Source organism: Bos javanicus, chromosome 23 (assembly GCF_032452875.1).
Source record: "Bos javanicus breed banteng chromosome 23, ARS-OSU_banteng_1.0, whole genome shotgun sequence".
Lineage (NCBI taxonomy): Eukaryota > Metazoa > Chordata > Mammalia > Artiodactyla > Bovidae > Bos > Bos javanicus.
The window spans coordinates 50689482-50713304 of NC_083890.1; the positions used below are offsets into that span (position 1 = coordinate 50689482).

The 23823-nt window shown below is 55.4% G+C and overlaps 1 protein-coding gene across 4 annotated transcripts in view; it reads left to right on the top strand.

The window, feature by feature from the left end:
• The first annotated feature begins 1456 nt into the window (after window positions 1-1456).
• The window catches only part of SLC22A23 (solute carrier family 22 member 23), a 133070-nt gene continuing 110703 nt past the window's right edge, over window positions 1457-23823 (top strand). The window contains exon 1 of one of the 4 annotated variants that reach the window (XM_061398970.1): window positions 1457-2626. In XM_061398970.1, the coding sequence (XP_061254954.1) occupies window positions 1994-2626 (633 nt within the window). In that variant the 5' untranslated portion in view covers window positions 1457-1993. The remainder of the gene's footprint in view (window positions 2627-23823) is intronic. The other 3 variants (XM_061398971.1, XM_061398968.1, XM_061398969.1) reach the window with 3 other exon arrangements.

The window sequence follows — 23823 nt, forward strand, 5'->3', positions numbered from 1 at the left end:
TTTGTTGAGGTTTTGTTGTTTACCCTGCCTGTTGAAATAGAGGAAACCCCAGAGTGTAAAGTCAGAAGATCTGGTTCCAAGCTAGACGTTTAGCTCTGCCTGCCCTGGTATTCACCTAAGCCTGCAGCTTCATCTTGAGAACCTACCTCTTGGGGGTCCCAAGAGGACTGAGTGACCGGGTGTATCTGAAAGCCAACACTGCCAGGTTCAGTCTTTACTGAAACACTGAACACTAACGAAGTGCTTGGTGTTTAGATATGTGCAGGGTTTGAAACCCATTTCTCCGAGGTCTGGCATTTCCTGCGGGCCCCTTGCTTATCTAATCTCCCCTTCTCAGGCTCACAGGAGACTCCACGAGCTCCCTGCCCCCAAGGCCCCTGGAAGCCTTTAAAGAATTCTCACTCTCTCTCCGGGCGGGCGTGCTAGTATTTTATATAGTAAGTACGTATTGCCCGTAACAAAGAGGAACCCCAGGTTAAAAATGTAAGCAAATAATGGAAATCCAAGAGTACATTCTGTAAGCACAGCTTCTTTTGGAAAGCAAAAGCATTTCTTCCACTTTTTCTTCCCTAAACAAGGGTGGAAATTGACTACTCTATTTGAGACCCTCATTAATAAACTTCCCAGAATGTCAAGTCAAGGGTCTGTATCATTGGGCAAGCCGGGTGCGGGAGGAAATGTGTGAATGCGGCCGTTTGCCGCAGGGCGGTGTTCTGTGTACCGCGCTGGCGACACCGGCGGCCCGGGAGCGCGGGAGGGGAGGGGAGGCCGGCCCGCGGTGCCCCGTGCGCTCCGCCGGGATCGGAGTGCACCTCGGGGAGAGGGTGGGGGACGCCTGCACCTTCGAGATCCGGTGTTGATATTTACATGTAACTCCAGGTTGGCAATATATCCGTCCGGCATCGTGTTTAGACAGCATTCCTTTGGGAGTAGGGCGAGAAATGGCGACTCGGGAGTGGGTGCTGCGGTCTGTCTCGGGGGACCTGACGCTGCGGAAGACCCACGACCTGAAATGGGCAAACGCGCCCACTCCTGTCGTGTCGGCGCCTCGAAACAGCGCCGGCGGGGGGGGGGGTGGTTGCTCCCGAACGCTGGCGACCCTTGAGCTCGGGGCCGGGCGTGGGGTGCAGGTAGCTAGTGGCGGGCACTTGGGAAACGGATAGAGGTCACCGACAGCCGGCGCCCGCCGGAGCCGAGCCGAGGACCACCAGATCACCCGCCCGGCGCGCGCCGCCCCCTCCGAGCCCCGGACCCCACGCCCCCGCGGCGGCGCGCGCCGCCCCCTCGCCCTGCCGGGCGCCGAGCTGAGCCGGGCGGGGATCTTCGAGCCGGCGGCCGGGCGCCCGAGTCCCCGCCCCTCCCGCGGCGGCGGCGGCGGGCCGGAGGGGGCGCTCGCGCGCAGGAGCGGGCGCAGCAGGTGCCGCGTTACCTCCACCGCGCGGGGGGAGAGGGGGCGGGCCGGGGCGCGGGAGGCGGGGGGAAGCCGGGGAGCCGAGCCGGGGAGCGCGGCCGGCGCGGCAGGCTGGCACCGGGCTCGCGGCTTCCGGGAGGCGCCGGGGTCGGATAAATACATCCCGGGCGCGCGGGGACCGCCGAGCCGCCTGCACCGCTCGCGCCGCGCCCCGCAGAGCTCCGCCGGCCGACCCCGGCACCGCGCCGCTCCTCCTCCTCGAGCGCGCCGCGCGCGGAGCCGCGGAGAGCGGCGGGCTCGGCCGCCGGCGCCCGGGCCGCTGAGCCGATGAGCGGCGGCGGCTGAGGGCCGCGGCCTCTGCCCGCCCTCCGCCCGGCGCCCGCCGGGGCCGCAGCCGGGGCGCGGGTGGCCGGCCATGGGGGCGCAGTGACGCGCGCGGCTGCCGATCGTCCCTGCGAGCGGCGGGCCCTGCTCGGCGGCGGCGGCGGCGGCGGCGGCGCCGGGCCCGCGCGCTCTGCCCGGGGCCCCGCGGGAGCCTCCGCCGCGCTCTATGCGCCTCTGCGGGCGCCGCGGGCCCGGGCCATGGCGATAGACCGGCGGCGCGAGGCGGCGGGCGGCGGGCCCGGGAGGCTGCCGCCCGCGGCCGAGGAGAACGGCGCCCTGCCGCCCGGGGACGCGGCGGCCTCGGCGCCCCTCGGGGGACGCGCGGGCCCCGGCGGCGGCGGTGACATCCAGCCGCTGCCCGCGCCGCACGCCGCCGGCGGCCCGCATCCGAGCCTCCTGTTGCTGGACTACGACGGGTCGGTGCTGCCCTTCCTCGGGGGCCTGGGCGGCGGCTACCAGAAGACCCTCGTGCTGCTCACCTGGATCCCCGCGCTGTTCATCGGCTTCAGCCAGTTCTCGGACTCCTTCCTCCTGGACCAGCCCAACTTCTGGTGCCGCGGGGCCGGCAAGGGCGCCGAGTCGGCGGGGGTCACGGCCACGGGCCGGTGGGGCGGCGGCGACCTGGCCAACGGGACCAGCCCCCCGACCACCCTCTTCCCCACCGCCGCCTGGGGGACAGCAGGCCCCCCCGGCAACGGCAGCGGCGCGGACGGGGGCGAGGCGCCGCCCCTCCCGTCCCCCCCGGACACGGGGGACAACGCCTCCAACTGCGACTGCCACGCGTGGGACTATGGCATCCGCACAGGCCTGGTGCAAAACGTGGTCAGCAAGGTAAGGGCAGCGACCGCGCCGGCCCCGCGTCCCCCCCCCGAGCGAGCGCTGTGCCCTCCGCGGTCCCCGCGCGCTTCCCCGCGCGCTCTGCAGACGGGGTCCTGCGGTGGTGCGCGCCCGCGTGTCCACGGCCTCCCGTGGGCTCCCCCTCCTTGCGTCCCCCAGACAGAGGTGCGGGCCCGGGTGCGCGGCCGGACTCCCGCAGCCCTCCGCGGTGACGCTGCCTCCCGACTCCAAGGGGCACCCAAACTCGCGTCCCCGCTGGCACACACGCAAGGGGCGCCTCTCTCTCTGCGAGGGAGCGAGCTTCCCTCCCCCACCCTGGAGCTGTCACTTCGTCCGGGCAGGGATGGCCCGCGGAGGTCGAGAGGCTGATCTGTGAGCCCCTGGCCCTAAGGACGCGCCTCTCTCAAGGTCTGCCCGCTGGAGCCAGGCCCCGGGCTCAGCCCTTTGCCGGCCCGCTGCCCCTAGTCTCCCACAGAGAACCAGCCCCTGCAGAATCGCACCTATGCCCAGGCGTTCTTCCTGGCAGACCGCAGCCATCCCCCGCTGGCTCTGAAAACTGACTAAAACTGAGGGAAGAGCCCAAGTGGTGGCCAGAGTAGCAAAAGGCTTTTGATATTTCCCTGTCCCTGTCCCCAAGTTCAGTCCTCCCCAGAGGCTGGGGTATTTATTTCCGGTTGGAGTTTGCCACCCCCAGTGTTCCTGAGAAAGCAGACACCTCTGGAGTATAGGAAGGGTGCTGAGTTTGTGCTGTTCGGGGACAACCGGGCTCTCACACAGCAGCCCTCTTGTCCCAGCTTTGAGATCAGATCCTGGCCAGCCTCAGCTCAACATGGACTTGCTCCAGCCCAGGGGTCCCCTCTAGCCGAGGTCCTGCATCCTGGGAGACGGAACAGGAGTGTTTGCGAGAGATGCGTCGCCTGCACAAAGACGGAGAATGGGCACTACTAGGAAATTAACACCCAAGACACCTACATATTGTCTGGATTTCTTAACATGTCAGAGAGGTCATATGCCAGTGTGTCAAACAACTTGTGATATTTTGTTCCTTCTGTGTCTTAAACAACTAATTTGCATTTCAAACTAAATGTAGACCTTTCTCCCACTTCCATGCAGTTCTGGGCAGAGTTTGAAATGCTTTGTTTAAATCCAAGACTGAAATTTGATGGTTTATAATAATCCGTGGGCCTGTATTCCCCCTTTTCCTGAAACGTGTGTTAGTAAACAATTGTGCCCCATGGATGTGTAAGATGAAACTCTTACATCATCATAACCATTGTCTTCAGCTTGTACCAGCCTGGTGAGAAGTGATCTGGCCTCTGGGAACTGTTGGATTACCTGTTAATAGGGAGAGCCTTCTAGCTTGTTCCCCTTGAGCCCCCCGCCCCCTGTCAGCCTATCCTCTGCCAAGGTGTTTCTGTGACTGTTTCCCATCCATAGAGGTCAATATCTGTCTTTTGTTTACCAGCAGGAAAAATGAAGAACATTGAGTATCTTAACACTGTTTGTATGTCTGTGAAAGTAAGGGTTTGCAACACTGTCGAATACTTTGAGCCTCTTTCTACAGAAGGGAAGGAATAACGGAGATCAAAGCAGATGCCTGTACAGGGTGGTCTGTCCCGGTGTGACAGGGGAGGCCAACTTGGAGTTAGGCGGTGGGACAGAGAATCGGTAGCCTAGCGGTGCTGTGGATGGTGGGAAGAGACGACTAGAACCATCCTTGAAAGCAGGCTCTGCGGGCACCTCGGAGAGCTGGACAGGTGTTCCAGGCGAGCGATCAAGGGGCTCATGTATGCGCAGCATGGTTTGGGGTGCCTGTGTGTCTGCTCTGTGCGGCTGACAGGGCAGTCCAGGAGATGCAGACTTGAGGACAGTAGGGAGAGATGCATTTCCCTGTAAGACCAAGACTAAAAAGGACATATTGATTTTCATGCACAAATAGGATCTAAATAAAGGTCTGTCCTTCCACGGTGTTCCGTTCCATAACCGATGCTCTCAAGAGCGTCTTAAGCACATTCTGGCAGTGTTAACGCCGGCCGTCCCCTCTGTGGGCCGTGCCCCCTGGATCCTGGATCAGATGGATGGAGGCGGAGCGCATCCTGGGTGGGTGCCGACGCCGGGGGTCGGGGGCCTGTCAGCTTGGCTTGCCCGAGGATAGACTTGGCAGCTTCTCCTCTCAGCAGGTGGAAGTGCAGGGTCTGAGGAGTGCCCTCTGGTGCCCTCCTCCCCAACGGAGTGCCAAGGTCTTCCCCACTCAAAGAAGCCCCGTGTAAGGTTTCTGTCATTCGGCTTCCCTCAGCGTGCGTGTGCCCCTCCCTGCCCCGGAGGCCCTGTCCTCTCCCCGGGTGTTAGGTGGGGAGGGGGCTCCTTGTTCTTCCTTTTATTGTTGTACACAGTGGTGCTGTTGGTCAGTTGCTCAGTCACATCCGACTCTTTGCAACCCCATGGACTGCAGCACCCCAGCCTTCCCTGTCCTTCACCATCTCCTGGAGCTTGTTCAAACTCAAGTCCATCGAGTTGGTGATGCCATCCAACCACCTCATCCTCTGTCGTCCCTGTCTCCTCCTGCCTGCAATCTTTCCCAGCATCAGGGTCTGTTCCAATGAATCGGCTCTTCGAATTAGGTGGCCCAAGTATTGGAGCTTCGGCATCAGTCCTTCCAATGAATATATTACATTATATTAAATATATGTTTAGTTATATACCATTACTATATATATCATATATTGTCCTTTCTGTTACAGGGGCTCCCCACCTCTGTGCCACAGACCAGTACCTCCTCTCAGATCAGTAGCAGCACTAGATTAGTAATAAAGGGCCCAATGAATGCAATGCCCTTGAATCATCCCCAAACCATCCCCCTCACCCCCAGGCTGTGGAAAATTGTCTTCTACAAAATCAGTCCCCGGTGTGAAAAAGGCTGGGGACCACTGGGTTATTCCGGCTAGGATAGCTCTGCACCCGTGAACCTGCCAGGCCAGGAAGAGCTCTGGGCTGTTAGAGTTCGGAGGGGCCTTGGAGTGGACAGACCTGCGTCCCCACCCGATGGCGTCCCCAGCGGGGCCATCCCTCGCTGAGGGCCCCGCGAGCCAGCAGCCCACTTCTCAGCTGCTCTTCCGACAGAAAGACGTGCTTTTTGGCAGCGACAACAAGGATCGTCTCATGCCTGTTTGTGCAGCATTCTCCGCTGAACGATTCTTCTTCCTTCGTATCACACCTGCTCAGATAGATCTGAGGGTACAAGGGCTGGGTTCTTTCCTGGCTAGGAAATTTCCAGCTCCTTCAGTCCTTCCATAAGGAACAGAATTTGCCCTTCTGACGGCTCCACGCGGCCTGCGTGTCTCTTAAGCAGACCGCTCAGGACATGGCTGGCAGGCGCACACACCCTGATCTGTCCTGATCAGAATCTTCCACTCATGAAGTTCATAGTCAGCATGTGAAGGCTTTCAGTAGACGCGTCATCTGTCCACCTTGAGGCCGCGGTCACCAAAGCTCGATGGCATCCTGTTCAGGCAGGGCTTTTCTAAGCCAGTGCCCATGTGACATGCTTGCTAGTTTAGGGTTGCTAGATCTCTCCTGTTAGGATCTCTTTTTGTTTCTACTTTATCTCTGTTTTTGTAAATCTCTATTCTTTGCCTGGTCCCTGGTGTTTCAGGATTTGCGGCGCCTTCAAAATAATGCGGGTGACGCCACTTTTGAGCTGCCCTGTAAAGTCTTCAAAGCATTTTCACGTGTTATTGCTTTTGATTAAGAGTGTTGAGCCGTCCAAGACCAGTCTTAACACTGTGTGGTCTTGAGCTTTAAGTCGGCTCACCAGCCTTGAGTGGACCATGAAGTTGGTCCTCAATGTCCACATGCTGTTGACTGCTCTTCCTTTTATCCCCAGCCACGTAGGAAGATTGTCTTGCTTAACACAGCCGTGCTGAGTTTAAAACACTCCTCTCCGTAGTTTGCATGAATCCTGTATTGTTCAGAGTGAACCCTTGTTGGTTTCTAATGCTCTCCACTTCCTCGAACAACCCTTAGAATTGTGCCTAAAATCAGTGTCAGTAACACTTCCTAAGCTTCTCTCTCTTTCTGTACATGAAATTTAAGATGTTTGTTTATCTCATGTTCTGATATTTTTTTCTATTTGCCAAGAATTCTCATAGGTTGCTGGCATTTCTCCTGTGTAACCTGAGAGTTGTTTAAATATCCCAGGAAGTAACTTGACTTCTCTTTCTGGGGCTCAAGACTAGAAGTTCTTTAAAGGGGCTCTGTACAACTGGGATGGAACATAATTGCAATGTCATCACAATAGGACTAGTTTAAGAAAGAACTCACCTCGGGTCAGCCTAGTGTGGTTCTGTTTCACTTGCCTACTACATGCAGCACAGCAGTGAACATCTCTTTGCCTGTCTTTTTTTTTTTTTTTTTTTTTAAGAAATTGACCGTAATAAAAAAAAAATGCACCCACATGGGACAGAACACAAAGAATAAAAGCAAGATTTCTCACCATCTCTGCCTCTAAGTTCCCTCTTCAAAAGCAACCATGGTTACAGTTTCTTATGTGTCCTTCCAAAAATATTCTATTTTCATTTATATCTATCTTCTCTCCTAAACCTTAACATATCGTAGGCACTGTTTCACGCTTCTTGACCGCCTGTGTGGGGGGAGGGTGTGCATCAGAACTGGGAGCCTCCTCACTTCACTGTTTTTCTGTGTAACAAGGGATCAGGGCACCTTCCGGAGGGGCCTTTTGGTTATGATGCAACATATAGTGAAATTCCGGCACACCTGAAACTTAGAAGTGGAGGCCGCGTTCTTATTTTGATAGATGTTGTCTAAGTGTTCTCCACAGAGATCTTATTACCAATTCACACTTCCACTGATTAGCTGGAGGCCCGTTCCCACACTACCCCCAGCCCCGCCCACCCCTGGGGCATTGTCACAGTTCTAAATGAGAAACTGTCTTTGGTCATTCTTGTCACTTGCATTCTCTTCTTAGGGAGGGAGGTTAAACATCTCTGAAAATTCTCCAGCCGTTTGTCTTTCCTTTTCTTTGAACTGCGTCTTCACATCCTTTTTGTGTATATCTTTGTGGGGAGGGGGTTATTTTCTTGCTGATTTACAGAAGGACCTTACGCATAAAGGAATTTACTTTATTCAGTATTTGGGATGTTTTGTAAATGTTTTTTCCCCACAGTGTGCTGTTTGTCTTCTGATTTTGTTTGTGGTGTTTTCATCACACACAGACTTCTGGTTTGCATAGTGTCAAATGAATTTTTTATGGTTTCTGGGTTTTGTGTTAGATTTAGGGCTTCTATAATCCTGGAATATTAGGGGAAAAATTGTCTTCTAATATTTTTATGATCTCAGTACTTTTTTGATTTGGTGTTGTAGGGTCAGATTTGCTTGTTTTGAGCTGTTAGGGTAAATTACGGGGAAGGGAAACAAATGTTAGGTCAGCAGGTATAGCAGCTTTTCTCGAAGGCTTTGACTTGCTTGTGACAAGCTCCTCTGCGTAGAATCTGGCCTGGGCCTCCCTGATGGAGAGACTGGACTTGCACAGTTACTAAGCAGCTCTTCCATCTTTTGGGGGATGGTGTTCATCCTAGATCTCACCTTTCCTTCATATTCTCAGTCTGGATCAAGTCTCAGTTCATCTTGGCCTTCAGGCCCAGATAGTACTGAGTCAACAGTTGATGTCATTTATGGGGTGGGGAGGGAGCTGGGAGGGGGGTTCAGGACGGGGGACGCACGTACACCCATGGCTGATTCGTGTCGATGTATGGAAAAAACCACCACAGTATTGCAAAGTAATTAGCCTCCAATGAAAATAAATAAATTAATTTTAAAACAAAAGTTGATGTCATTTAAGAACAGAGGATGAGAGGGATGGGTAGCATCATGGACTCAATGGACATGAATGTGAGCAAACTCCGGGAGATGATGAAGGACAGGGAAGCCTGGCGTGCTGCAGTTCATGGGGTCAGAGAGTTCAAAGAGTCAGACACGACTGAGCGACTGAACAACAACAAAATCATGTTGGACACCAAATGTCCGTCCTGGCTCGGAGCTGGCTGGACCACATGGTCAGGATGCAGGGCTGGTGGCTGGGAGCTGGCCGCGGTGAGAGTGTTTGCCGCGTGGACATCTGCAAATACTGCACACCTGGGTTTATTTTTCTTCTTTGAAGCCATTGTTAGGCAATCAGCAGGCCCCTGAGTGTGACCCTGGCCATTCCTCTCTTTTTTCCCCTAACCTCCCCCACCCCCGTCCTCCCTTCCGCAGACATGAGTACGGATCCTGGGCCAGGCGTTGTGCTTTGAGTGGGGGATACAGCGCCAGGTGGAAATAGCGCAGGTCCCACCGAGCTGATAGACTAACGAGCGAGGTGCACCTTAACTAATCATCATGACTTTTTAATTACAAACTGAGCTGAGTGCACAGAAAGAAAGAGAAGTGAGAGAGCGAGAGCAGAGCGCCTGGGCCAGGCGGACTGGCCTCGTGTTGAGACTGAGGCCTGAGGTGCTGAGAGGCAGAGGGCGGGTGTGAGTGCGCGTGGGTCTTTCCCTTGGAGAGCGAGCGGCTTCTGCAAGGGCCCTGGGGCCTGCGGGAGCCTGGGTCTGCAGGGCGGCCCAGAGCACAGGCTGGGGTGACTCACAGTCACGAGATGAGCTCAGCCAGCCCAGAGAGGGGCTGGAAAGGCAGGCGCCCAGGGAGGGCCTGTGGGGTCAGATGGGGGCTGGGGTCGACCCTGCTTGGGGCCCCGCGGATGGGCTGCAGGGAAGCTGGGCCTGCTTTTCCTGCCAGAGGGAGGCTGCTGACCCCAGGAGGGGCCTGAAGGAGAGCCGTGGAGAAGCCCCCTGGCCAGCAGGTCCACAGCAGGCCTTGGACAAGTGGGCCTGACCCAGGCTCAGCGCTGTTGACAGGAGAAGCTCTGGCCTTGGAGAGTTCCAGCATTTTCTCTTGCCCTCTGGCTCCAAACAGGAGGCTGCTAAGTAAATTTCCCCAAGGTTGAGGGCCCTGAAACGGTAAGCCACCGGCTAGCTTGAGGTTCATTCCACCAGCTTCACCCATGCTGGGCGCTGGGCATGGGTGAAAGGCTGTCCTGGGCACGGCTGACTGTGGTGTTATCTACAAGTCTGAAGTTCAGTTCAGGGAGGAGGAGGTGGGCGGTCACTGGCATGTCCAGAGCTGGAGCCGCTGGGTTAGAATCTCTCATCGGCTCCCTGTGAGGGTGTGCCTGCCTCCGCCTGGGGCCCCACCTAGGCCACCGGGCTGATGGGGGGAGCCTGCCCTTTATCTTCTTCTTTACCGGCCAATCCGAGGTGGGGTCCTGCTGCTGCCTGAGGATGGGGTTGGCTGGGGGCTGTTACTGTGGCTTCCTGTAGCGGGCCGCGCAGACCTGGCGGGCAGCTTCCCTGATCTTTGCTCCTTCTGCCTTCTGAGCCCGTTTCCTGGAACCCTTTCCTCCTCCGTCAGCCCGCTGGTCCCTGTTCATCCTTTAGATCCGCCCGGTCTGCACGTAATGCCCCCAGCACTGGCCGTGTGTCTGTCCTTCTGCCCACTAGAGGGGTACCTTTCACCCACTGAGTCCTTACCACGAACGTCAGCCCGCCTGAGCTCATGTCGTGAAGAGACTGCTGCTCTCTGGTTTGACTGGGAGGTTACGACGCGTTCATCTGTAGGACCTTCACAGGTAGAGGGGGCTCAGGGCTGCCCGCCCCACCAGGCTGCCATGGGACAGAGTGGGAGCAAGCCCCCCACCCTCCGGGAGGCACCTGGAAATCTCAGATTCCTTTCCTCCTCATCTGTGGGGTGAGGACTGGCTGAACGAGTCAGGTCAGAAATGCTTAGATGGGGAGGAGCTGATAGACCACACCTGGACGGGCAGTTGATTCTGCAGCAGTTCCAGCGCGTCTCTCGCCTCCGCCCGGAAACTGATGACACGGGGAACCAGGTGCTCCTTTCAGTCTGGCTGCCCTGGTCCAGGGGGCCAGAGTGGGCCAGCCAAGAGGGACCTCCCGGGGGCTTGCCTGAAAGACCCCTGAAGGGGCTGGTTGTTATCTGTGGTTCTCATATGAAAACAGAGCAGGTCTCTGGCCACAGGGCCCAGGGATCTGACAAAGCAGAGGAGCTTCCTGGCCGCCTGGTGGGTGGAAGAGTGGGGAGGCTTCTTTGCCTCCACTGAGGCCCTGGGTCAGAAATCTGAGTCCATGGCCTTCGATGGAAGACGGTGTTCTGAGTTTGAAAGTCTAGTTGGGTGTGCTGGGTGGAAACGGATGGAGAGAAAGTGGAATTTTAAACGGGGGCAGAGGGTAACCTGAGCCCTGACCGCAAGCAAGACCAGGGGAGATGACTTCAGGGCAGGTGGAAGCAGGGCAAAGGCCAGGCTCCGCCTGGAGTGGCGCTCCTGGTTCTGTCTGTGGGAGGCCTTGACCTGCCCTTGGTGGTGCACAGACCTGCGATCTCTGCCTCTCTCAGTGTTCACCCGCTGCTGTCACTATGTAGGGGCTGACCTCCCCCAGACAAGTGACCTGGACATTCACAAGCCTGTGTTTCTGGGAAAGAGGGCAGGGTTATGGGCTGGTTGAAGTGGGTTTCCCCTACGACAAATCGTTGCTGTCCTAAAATACCACCAGTGGGCTCTCGGGCCCTCACTTGCACAGATGAAGTGCTGACAGACCCTCTCGTCTCGGGACTCGTCTGGTTGCAAGTAATGAAACAAATCTCCAATGACGTTAATTAACAAAACAGAGAGGAAATTGGTTGGAAAAATGCAGAAATGGCTGAGGAAACCCAGGGCGGGATCTGAGACCAGGAAGTGGGGCAGGGGGCTGTTTCAGGGGCCCTGCCACCACCTTCAGCCTTTCGGAAGCCACGTCAGCTTCTCCTGGAACTGGCTCCCCTCCACCCCCCAAGACTGGATGTCGCTCACCTGGTCTTGGGTCAGGCAATGGCCAGCGTGGGCCTCTGTCCAACACCGGCTTCCTGGGTGAAGTTCTTATGTCCACTCGGGGCCGAGGAGGCAGGTTTCGGAACACAGGGTGCAGTTACCCAGGCTGGGGGACCCCTCCAGCCCTTGTGACAGGAGACTAGAGTGGCTGTTCTTTCTTGGGGTGAAAGAGACTAGAGATGGCTCTTTTGGGCAATGAATGGAGAATAAACGAATATTGATGCTTTCACCATTAAATGCTTCAGACAAAGTCGTCTTCTTCCCAGAGACTCAGGATATAAATTACCTGGCTCCTTAAGCTTGGTGTGGAATCGGCAGGACCATGCTTCCTGAGGCTTTTTTCCTGGAAATAGGCAGCTGGTAGCTCCAGGTCAGAGGGGGCTTGGAGCAAGCCCCTGGACAGGCACTGGAATGTGCGGCCAAGTGTTGCCCCCACCCTGCCCCTCAGGGCGGTTCTGCAAACCTTTCTTCTACTCACCACCAGCCCTGTAACTTGCAAGATGAAAACGCAGGGCCTCTTGTTCATATGGTTCCCAAGACGAAGATGGCAACCACGGAGCCAGAAGCCAGATGTGGCCCTCCTGGGCTGGCCCTGGGGGCCGCGCGCCCGTCCCTTTTCCCAGAGCCAGCGGTCAGCGCTGCGAAGCCCAGCACGCGACCCCTGCCGTCCCGCCTCTCGCCTCCCAGTTTCACATCCTCCTGCTTCTGCTCTTCCTTCTCTGTGTTTGTGTCTTTTTCTCGCTGTCTTGCAGTGAAAGTATAACTCACTTTTGGGGGGCCTGAGTCTGGGGGCACGGCCTAACCAGTTGAGCCCTGAGTGTCCAGCTAGGAGGGGGCCTGCAGCGCTCCGAGGGGCCGGGAGGCTCCCTGCACTGGAAGCCCGGCTCCTCAGAGAAGTGACAGTTTCCTTATCTGGGCAGCGGACCCTCCGCTGAGTCACAGGAGCCCGTGGGGAGGACGCCGAGTCAGAGGAATGCTGGTTAAGTGTTTGTCAGCTTTTTTTTTTTAAGTGGGGAAGAGGGTCAGCCTTTGTATAACTTAATTCCTGCTGGCTGACGGTCACATTTTACTTCTTAGCCTCGTTTAAAGAATACGTGCAATGGCGACCATGCTGGTGTGAGCCAGCCGCCAGCCTCCCAGGGGTCATGTTAAATTATGGATGGTTATGCACTCAGCCCCGTAATTTGCGCTGCAGACTGTTTCCTCCCAGATTAGATTAAAAGTGGCTTTTTCTGTGTGTTTAAAAGATGCTTTACTTTGGGCAGTGTAGTCATTTTCACAACAGTGACTCTTGCAATCCAAGGACACGGTATGTCTCCGTCTGTTTGTGCGATCTTTGGTTTCTTCCGTCAGCGTCTCGTAGTTTTCTATATACCGTCTTTTGTCTCGTTAGGTAGGTTTATCTCTAGGTATTTTACTCTTTTCGTTACAGTGGTGGATGGGATTGTTTCCTTAACTTCTCTGATTTTTTATTGTTAGTATATAGGAATGCAAGGGGTTTCTGTGTGTTAATTTTATATCCTGCGACTTTGATATATTCATTGATTAGTTCTACTAATTTTCTGGTGGAGTCTTTAGGGTTTTCTATGTATAGTATCATGTCATCTGCAAATAGAGGTTTCCTCCTTCTTTTCCTATCTGGATTCCTGTTACTGCTTTTCCTTCCGATCGCCGGGGCTCGGACTTCCAGAACTGTGTGGAGTAACAGTGGCAAGAGCGGGCACCCTTGTCTTATTCCCGATCTCGGAGGAAATGCTTTCAGTTTTCACCGCTGAGAATAATGTTTGCTGTGGGTTTGCTGTATGTGGCCTTTATCATACTGAGGTAGGTTCCTTCTTTGCCTGTACCACCCCAAGTAATCTATAGATTCAATGCAATCCGTATCAAACTACCAATGGTATTTTTCACAGAAGTAAAACAAAAAATTTCACAATTTCTATGGAAACACACAGGACCCCGAATAGCCAAAGCAATCTTGAAAAAGAAGAATGGACCTGGAGGAATCAACCTTCCTGACTTCTCTCTATACTGCAAAGCTACAGTTATTAAGAAAGTATGGTATTGGCACAAAAACAGAAATATAGACCTATGGAACGAGATAGAAAGCCCAGAGATAAACCCATGCACCTATGGGCATCTTATCATTAACAAAGGAGGCAAGAGTATACAATGGAGAAAAGACAGCCTCTTCAATAAGTGGTGCTGGGTAAACTGGACAGCTACTTGTAAAAGAATGGAACTAGAACACTTCCTAACACCACACACAAAGATGAACTCAAATTGGATTAAAGATTTAAATGTAAGGCCCAAAACTATAAAGCTCTTAGAGGAAAACATAGGTACATTCTTTGACATATATCATAGCAAGATCCTCTGTGACCCACCTCTTAGAGTAATGGAAATAAAAACAAATAAACAAATGGAACTTAAAAGCTTTTGCAGCAAAGGAAACAATCAACAAGATTAAGAGATAACCCTCAAAATGGGAGAAAATATCTGCAAATGAAACAACTGACAAAGAATTAATCTCCAGAACATACAAGCAGCTTTATACCAAACAACCCAATCAAAAAATGGGCAGAAGACCTGAACAGACATTTCTCCAAAGAAGACAGACAGATGGCCAACAAATACAGGAAAGACTCTAAGCACTGACCATTATTAGAGAAAGCAAATCAAAACTACAATGAGGTATTACTTCACCCCCGTCAGAATGACCATCATTAAAAAATCTACAAACAGTAAATGCTGGAGAGGATGTGGAGCAAAGGAACCCTGAATGTAACTTGATACAGCCACTATGGAGAACAGTACGGAGAGTCCTTAAAAAGCTAGAAAGGGAACTGCCATATGACCCAACAATCCCACTGCTGGGCATATACCCTGAGAAAACCATAATGGAAAGAGAGGCATGTACCGCCATGCTTGTCGCAACACGTTTTACAATAGCTAAGACATGGAAGCAACCTACATGTCCGTTGATGGATAAATAGATACAGAAATTATGGTACGTGTAAACAATGGAATATTACTCAGCTATAAAAAAGGATGCATTTGAGTCGGTCCTAATGAGGTGGGTGAACCTAGAGCCTATTATATAGAGTGAATAAGTCAGAAAGACAAATCTTGTGTGTATCAACACATGGATATGGAATCTAGAAAGAAGGTACGGACGAACCTATTTGCAGGGCAGCAGTGGAGAAGCAGACACAGAGAACAGACCCGCGGACCCTGGGGGAGGGAAAGGCCGGCACGAATCGAGAGAGCGGCGTGGAGACACACACACACCACGTGTAAGAGGGAGAGCCCGCGCTGTGCTCCGTGACAACCTAGAGGGGTGGGATGGGCTGGGAGGTGGGGGAGGCGCAAGAGGGAGGGGACACATGTACACCTGTGTCTGATTCATGCTGACTATGGCAGAAACCAGCACAATATGTAAAGCAATTATCCTCCACTTGGAGGATTATAAGATTGTAAGTATGTATTGTGATCCCAGTTATTGGTGTATGTGTTTATCAGCAGGGAGATGAATCAAAGTGTCTGCAGAGTGATGTCTGTGTGAGGGGATCATGAATGATCACGGTTTCCCTCTTTTCATCTCTATTAAAAATTATCTGGTCAATAGGGAATATTAAGTGTATATAATATAGTGTGACTGTGTGCTTAAAAAAAAAACAAAAAAAGATGCTTTACAAATTGGGCACTCTCGGTGGCTTCTTCCTGAGGCATCCCACTATTCCCAAATGGACATACATGAGCGTTTTCAGAAAACACAAAGTCCTTGTCCTACTTTAAAACTTTTTTCATAACTGTGGTGAAGCCTTCATAACATAAAGTTGGCCATTTGAGCCCTTGGTGAGTGCACAGTTTGACATCACTGCGGCCAGTCACCGTGTTGTGCGACCACACCTCCATCCCCCTCCAGAACTTTCTCGTCTTCCCAAACTGAACCTCTGTCCCCATTAAACACCAGCTCCCTGTCCCTCAGCCCCTGGGCCCCACCCTCTACTTTCTGTCTCTGTGAATTGATTACTCAGCACCTCATGTAAGTGGAATCATTCTCTGTCCTCATGGGGGTGGGGGGTGAGCTGATTTAGTTCTCGGATGCAGAGGACGGAACCGCAGGTCAGCTCAGGCCCGACGTCCAGTTTCCAGGAGCTGCTGAGGACCATGACGAGCCCTGCGATGCATCTGAACCAGCGGCTCATCACGCTGGGCCCCATCCTGGGCCCCGGGCCCCATCCTGTCTTTAAGCCAGTGTTTTCCAGACCTGTTCATCAGAGTCTTTTCTTCCAATGAAAGGTCCGTGTGGACAGAGTTGGTCTTTCTGGATCTAGGGTCGGGGGCGCACCTGGGGAGCTCTGGGGAACGCCTGCAGACCCCGGCATCCGCTGTTGTACAGGTCCTCGGGTATCTCCACGTGGTGTGTTCTTCCCAGGGGACATGTGGGTGTCACATCGGAGGACAGAGTGCCAGTGACTCCTGGGGGGCTGCTCTGTGTGGTTCAGCAAAGGGTGATCCGGTCCTGACGTCGCGGGCTCAGGTCCAGGCTAGTGTAGACGTCCACCGTGTGGTGTAGACACCCACCCAACAGATGCCCGGGAGCAGCCCAGCTGAGAAGGTGGCTCCCCAGGAACGCGGGTCCGAGCTGCAGAGAGGCCGGGAATGGCCCTCAGCCCTGTGGAGGGGCTCGTGCGGCTCTGAGAGCCGTGAGCGAGGCTCGGTCTGCGGCAGCTGCCCTGGGAGCACGTTGTGAAGCGCCAGCCGGCCCAGCTTACCTGTAAAAGGTGTTGCCAACAAGTCCGCCCCTGATTAAACAGGCCCTTTAAACCTCTGCTTACAATAGTGGTTAAGTACTTGTAAAGGAAACATTTATTTGCAAGTAACAGGTATTTATTTTCAAAATGGCCCTAATTCAGACCAGTCTTTTCTGTAATTCCCATTGAGGTGGTTTGATAGTGTTTTCAGCTGCAGGAAACGAGAGCTGCCCCACTGTGAGCGAGCGCTCGAGGCCGGAACCGGGCACGAGCACCGTTCCAGGCGTCAGAGCCGCGATCAGGGTTAACCCCGCCAACCCTGCCCCGAGCAGGAGCACTGTTCAGCGTCAGAGCCGCAAATCGGGGTGACCGCCCCCCTCCCCGGCCCCCTGTCCCGAGCATGAGAATCGTTCACGGCGTCAGAGCCGCGATCAGGGTGACCTCCCCCCCACCCCCAGCACAGGCAGTGAACCTGCCACGGTCCAGGTGTGACGTCGCCCACCACACGTGTGCCTCTGAGTGTCAGCCTTGGAGGGTCTCCAGAGCTGCTGGCATGGGGCCCCTCCACTGACTGGAGCCCACTGCCCACTTCGGGGAGGCTCGGAGCCCGGGCTTCGCCAGCCGGTGAAATCTTTCCCTCCTTTGACGCTCACCGTGCAGTCCATGTGTCCCGCTCGCTGTCCTTCTGAGGGTCTGTGCTCAGCGTCCTGATAGGAAGAACTATCCGGCGCTGCGGGCGTGGAGGCCTTGCGCAGCATTCTGGGGCTGGAGCGCGTCTTCGCGCTCGTAGACGTACGTAACTTTCCAGTAGGAAACAAAGATGCCCCGGTCCGCGGTCACCTGGAGACAGAGTACAGAGAGACAGCGGCGCGTCCGGAAGCTTCTGGAGCTGTCGCGTGGTGGGCGAACTGTCACAACTCCTAGGCTCCAGGGTAGGGTTTCATATTATTTCATCGTGATAGAAGTTTTACTTTTAATGCTTTCTCTGGAAAGTCCCAGAAGAAGCCGCTTTTCAAAAATGGACATTATCAAGGTTATGAGGCTGTTTTGAGTTTTTTTGGGTTTTGTGTGTCTGTGGATAACAGGTCTGGATTGAATTGTGGTTTAGGCATGAGCAGTGGTTTCTCTCCTTAATGAATCTCTCACATGCCATCTTATTTCCCCTCATTTGTAACTCTAATCTTCCGTTGACTGGAGTTTTGACCCGAGTCTCCGAGAAGTGATTACAGGAAGGCCAGTGAAGAAAGAAATCCTTGAGGCTTGGTTATGGGTCTCAGTCCAGTAGCAATTTAGGGGACGCTGACGTGACCTGAGCAGGCGGGAGGGTGGGGTGACCAGGGTTTAAAGACCGTTTATGATACTGAGGGCCTCTCAGGTGGGGCTGGTGGGAAAGAACCAGCTGCCAATGCAGGAGACACTAGAGAGGTGGGTTTGATCCCCAGGTGGGGAAGATACCCTGGAGGAGGGCGTGGCAACCCACTCCAGTATTCTTGCCTGGAGAATCCCATGGACAGAGGAGCCTGGCAGGCTACAGTCCATGGGGTTGCAAAGAGTTGGACATGATTGAAGCGACTTTGCAGGCATGGCTGATACCTAGAGTAGGTTTTCAGTCTCCAAGAGGCATTTTCCTTGCCAGCTCGAGGCCATGGTCTGCAGCCGCCCCTCCTTGGTGACCTGGTTGAGCCGGTAGGGCAGAGGCAGCAGATGACCCCCCTCAGGTTCCCATTCACACAGGGAGGGGACCCCGGGGGCAAAGTGCAGAGGGTGTGACTGTCCGGTGTTTGCTGGGCAGCTCCGTTTGCTCAGCGCCATGCTGAGAGCCTGTGAGTCATGCCCCGAGGACGGGGAGGGCCGGGAGAGGAGAATGGGAACTGCGTGGGTGGGGGAGCCTGAAGGTGAGGGTGTGCGGGGCGGGGCACCTGGGGGGGCAGCAGGAAGTGGGAGGAAGCTCTTGTTTCATCCTGGGAGAGAGAAGACCCAGAGCTGTGAAGGTCTGAGCCCTTGCGTGTCCGTAGGGATGCTGTCCACTTGCTGCCAAGGGCAGAAAACCAGGGGTCACACTGAGTTTTGAGACGGGCAGAAGAACTTAGGGTGTCTCTGGGGTCCACAGTCTTTTATGCCTCTCTTCCCCGCCTTCCTCAGCAGAGGTTCGTCCTGATGCTGTGTAGGAGGCTGACACTGCTGGGGTGCTCGTATCGGAGCCCCAGAGGCTGGGGCTGAGGCAGCAGGACCGAGTCCCTCACAGGCTCGAGGCTGGACTCAGGGTCAAAGGCCGAGCAGGGTGGTTTCTCCCGAGGCCTCTCTCCCTGACTGGTAGGGGCCGCCTCCTCCCTGCGTCCTCACAGGTCTCTCCTCTGAGCGTCTGTGTCCTGATTTCCTCCTCAGTAAGGACACTGTGGGACACCCCCGATGACCTCCTCTTGACGGCTTTAATCGCCTCTTGATGGCTCAGACGGTGAAGAATCTGCCTGCCAATGCAGGAGACGTGGGTTTGACCCCTGAGTCAGGAAGATCCCCTGGAGAAGGAAATGGCAACCCGCTCCAGTATTCTTGGCTGGAAGAGTCCCACGGACAGAGGGTCCATGGGGTCGCAAAGAGTCGGACACGACTCAGAGACTAACACTGTCACCTCTTGAAAGCCTCATGTCCAGATTCCGCCACATCTGAAGTGCTGGCGGGCAGAGCTTCCGCAGGTGGATTTTGAGGGGACAGATTCCATCCTTGTGTTGGCACGGTGACCCTCCCGACAGCAGCTTTCCCTGCGTGTCTTCACCCCGCCCTCTGCCCCCTGTGTCTCTGTGTCCACCTGTCCCCTTTTCTAAGGACACCAGCCCCCCGGAATGGGGAACCACCCTGCTGACGTCACTTGATCTTGACCGTCTCTGTGAAGCCCCTTCTCCACGTCCGGTCGTGTTCTGAGCCACCAGCTCGTGTTGGGGACACAGCTCAGCCCACGACAGGGAGCTCTCGGGGAGAGGAGAGCACATTCTTATCCTCGCACTGGGGTGACGGATCTTCCCCGCCCGGGGATCGAACCTGGGTTTCCTGCACTGCAGGCGGACTTTTTACCGTCTGAGCCCCCAGGGAAGCTCCCTCTGAACCTGAATTAAGCCGCAGCGCGCCCTACGTGCGCAGCTCCGTCACCCCACCCCGAGCAGGCGTGTCCGCCTTGGGCAGCGCAGCACTGACCTGCGGCCCTGGGTCCGCTGCTCGCCCGGCGTCTCCCGTGAGCCTCGTCTAAGTCCCCGTCACGTCGATGGCCGCTCTTGCTCCCACTGCCTCTAACCCGTCTTCCATCGCTCGTGCGCCGCGCTTGGGGTCCCCTGTCTCCGGCCATTACGTGCAGGCTCCGTGAACGTGAAGTTCAGAACATCGTACGCCCTTCCTGATCCTCCTTACCTTTCAGTTCTGAGGCTTCCAAGCTGATTGACAGAATCAGAGCAGCCGGTGGGAGGTCTTGCCTTGCTTGTCATCTGGGTCAGCCTCCCTCTCTCTTTTCTTTCTGGGGGTCGGAAGCAGGAGTGAGGGGGTGCCGGTGGGGGAGACCCTGTAGGCTCTGGGACGCAGGGATCTACCTAGAGCTTCCCGGGTGAGCATCCTGGCCCACAGCTGCCCTGCACCCCTCGGGCGATGAGTGGGCCGGGGATGGTGCTGAGGTGGCCAGAGGAACCCCACGGAGACCCGCTTGTCCCTTGACCACGGGGCGGGTACCATGTGTGCTACGGTCTTCCACCCCACTCCGGGGACTCTGGGCTGCAGGCTCTCCAGCCACGTGAGAACTGTCCTGGGGACCCCCATCCCTCCTGGCTTAGGGAGACCTGGGTGAGCCTGGTCCAGGCAGACAGCTCTGGTATTAAGTTTGCAGCAGGAGACCAAAAAAAACGGAGGGGGCATCCACCGTCCACCAGCCACAGCTGAAGGCAGAGCGGTGGCCCGTGTGTAGGGCCGGACCAGGGAAGTCTCTTCCCATGGACGTGCTCGCAGGGTCCAGCTTGTTCCCTTCAGGGTGAGGAAAGGGTTAGAAGAGGGTTTACCAGCAGGGCTGGGGTGTGGGGAGGGGGTCGGTCCTCCCGACCTCTCCCCTCCGACTGCAGACCCTAAAGGAAGCCGCGAAGTGCAGGCAGACACGGCTCCTGCCAAGTTCGGAAGCCGTGGCGCTTTCCCTGGGGTTGTCCCGTTTTCAAGTCCCTGGGCCTTCGGGAAGCGTGTTTGTGCCGGTGCACACGCATCTTCCCTGATGAACTGGACTCCTGTTGAAGCAGGTGAAGGCACCAGGGATACGCTTGTCCTGAGACCCCAGTTTAGGGACGGGGGGCCCCGTGCTCTGCAGAGGCTGAGTTTATCCTGAAGGTGGTGACTTTTCTGCGCCCGAGAGGAAAGCGTCTCTCCTGCGCTCAGGAAGGCAGTGCTCTGAACGGCAGTGTGTGCGGCAGCCGGGGGCTCGGTTCCTCCAGGTTTTGTAAAATCAGCCCCATGACTTGAAAGACCTTGTGAAACATGATTTTACGCGTGGCTTGTTCACAGTGTGGGCTTCGCCGCACGCATGCGTGGTTGTGAGACCCAGACGTGGTCCGGCAGAGGCGCCGCTCAGTGCGCAGGCGCCGTGCTGAGCAGGGGGCGAGGGGTGGGCCCCGGATCTTCACCGCCTTTCAGCTCAGTGCGCTGGCTCTGTGGGGACGCGTGCAGCTCCCCGTCCGCAGGGCGTGAGCTCGGAGACCTGTGTGTCGTCTGAGTCCTTTTCTCAAGGACCTGTCGGGGCTGGGAGGATCGCTGCTCTCAGGCATCCTACAGACCCTGGAGGATCTCATACAGACCCCGGAGGATCTCAGCTGTCCGCTGGGCACCTTTAGAACCAGACGTATGGAAGGTCTTGGGACAAAATTAAGATCGGCCCTGGCAAATGAGCTTTTGTGACCCGTGGCAGCCAACTGAGCCACAGCCACACGTGGGGAGCCTGCTTCTTAGCTTAAGAAAACGTCTGGGCAACTCAGCTCAGAGGTGTCACAGCAAGGGGCACACGACACAGGGTTCATCCTTCTCCTTGGGGCCCATCGGTGTCCTTCACCCTGCTCCTCGGTGGCTGATCTGTATGTAGCCTGCACCCCCATGCCCACCGGTCGCTATGTCTCTAGAAAGGCTGGGGTGTGCCCACCCCCCTCTCAACCTTCCCCTTTCTCTCCTCCCCTGTCCCCTGAATAGCAGGCCTGGGGGTTTGGTCCCCTCCCTCTGAAAGGCTGCCAGCCTGGATCAGGGTGTTTCTAACTAGAGCAGCTTGAAGTTTGATTTCAGCTGATGTTTGAACTGCATTGAAAAGTTGGTTGTGGTGGGTTTTCCCTCTGCACTGTGGGGCTCCAGGTCCTCCGGGGGCTGCCCCTGCCCCCCACCCTCACCTTTAGCCCAGTGTCTGGCCCACACCTCCTGACCCCCTGCCGGCCAAGGCTTGGAAGAGGTCAGAGGGGAAGTTCTGCCTCGTAGGGCCTTGGGGCTCTGACTGCACCTGGAGTTCACAGGAATCTCATTTCTTATTCACAGCCCGTTTCCAGCCTGAGGCTTGACCACAGGGACAGCGCTGTGCCCTGTTATTTCCTGGGCTCTGGCATGCAGTCGTGACTGGCACGTCACCATCAAACCCTGAAACTGTGCCACCCTCTGAACACACAGAGGCCTGGACCAGGGCACTGCCCGAGGGTAGGCACACAGATGGAGGTTCCTGTGTGCATGAGCACAGAAGCTAAGGGCTGGGAGCCTGGCTTGAGTGCAACCCCGGGGGACGGACAGGGCCTTCACGAGGGGCTTCCTCGTCTCCTGTGGATAGGAGGTTCGGTGCAGAGCGGCCTGGGCTGTGGGGACGCTTGTCCTGAGACTCTCACCCATGACACTGAGACTCTGCAGGCAGGAAGGGGCTGCCCCGCACTGCCTGCTCTTGGAGGGGTAGCCTCGGTGTGTGAGCTGAGCAGAATGCTGGCCAGTCATCTCAGGTTCATCTTTGTTAGAACTAGAACACAGTTTTATTTCACTTTTAAAAATTCTGATAAAATATATATTAAGTAACACGTGACCGTGTTAACCATTTTTAGGCACATAGTTCACTGGCATTAAGTATATTCACGATATTGTACAAGCATCATCACCATCATCTCTAGAAGGTGTTCGTCTTCCTAAACTGAGACTCTGTCCCCATTAAACACTCATTCCCCATTCCCACTCCCCGCATCCCAGCACCCACCCTTCTACTCTCTTTCTCCATGGATCTGACTCTAACAGCCTCGTCTAAGTGGAGTCACACGGTGTTTGTCCTTTTGTGACTGGCTTATTTCATCGAGTGTAGTGTCCCCAAGGGTCGTCCTTGGTGTCGCCTGTGGCAGACTCTCCTTCCTTTTCAGGGCTGAATAATATTCCACTGTGTGTGTGGACCACACTTCACATGTCCATTCGTGGTTTATGGACCCTTGGTTGCTCCTGCTTTGGGGCTGTTGTGCTTTGCGCAAAGTGGGAGTGTTGGTTTGCACAGTCGTGTCCGGCTCTCTGCAACCCCACGGATTGTAGCCCGCCAGGGCCCTCCATCCATGGGGTTTCCCCGGCAAAATACTGGGGTGGGTTGCCATTCCCTTCTCCAGGGGATTTTCCTGACCCAGGGATCAAACCCGGGTCTCCTGCATTGCAGGCAGATTCTTTGCCGTCTGAGCCGCCTGGGTTTGCACAGAGACATAAAATACCTGTCTGTGCCCCTGTGTTCACTTCTGCTGTTGATGGACCTACTCCTTAGGAATCCATAGGTGCCACTGGACTTGGCTGACCCAGTGTCCTCCTGCAAGAGGCAGTGACGTCCAGTGCAGGTTCCTGCCCTTTCGAGGAGGCTGACCTGTGCATGGTGATTGCGTTCTGCCCGGGTGACCTTCTGCGTCTCTTCTAAGAGTAATGGGTGTTTGTTCATCCGTCACCAATTAGCCTTTATAGTCTTTACGGAGACACAGAACCATGTTCTTGTTCTCATGTTCTCTGATCACATGTAGAAAACATTCCTCTGCTTCCTTTGGCTGTCCTTTGACACATGTGAGCAGCAGGCCCCTCCCTCATGTAGGCGCAGGGGTGATGGAAGTGTTTTACCCCAGGTTCAAAATCCCAGAACTGCCATGTTAAAATTTGGCTCAAAATCCCAGAACTGCCATGTTAAAATTTGGCTCAAAATCCCAGAACTGCCATGTTAAAATTTGGCTCAAAATCCCAGAACTGCCATGTTAAAATTTGCATCGTGATTGTGTATTAGGTCATAAGGCAAACAGAATGTACACGGCAACATCTCGTATCGTGCAGCTTGGAAAATGTCCGTTATGAAGTGTAGGGTGGAGGGTTTCCAAGGCCTCAGGTTTGGGAGGTGCAGTCACAGGATCTGTGGTGTGCAGTCTGGTAAAGGCTCTGAGAAGTCCTACAGGCAGACTCCAGCTTCTCTGCATCACCTGTGGGTGCCCTCTCAAGCACCGTCAGAAAATGCCTCC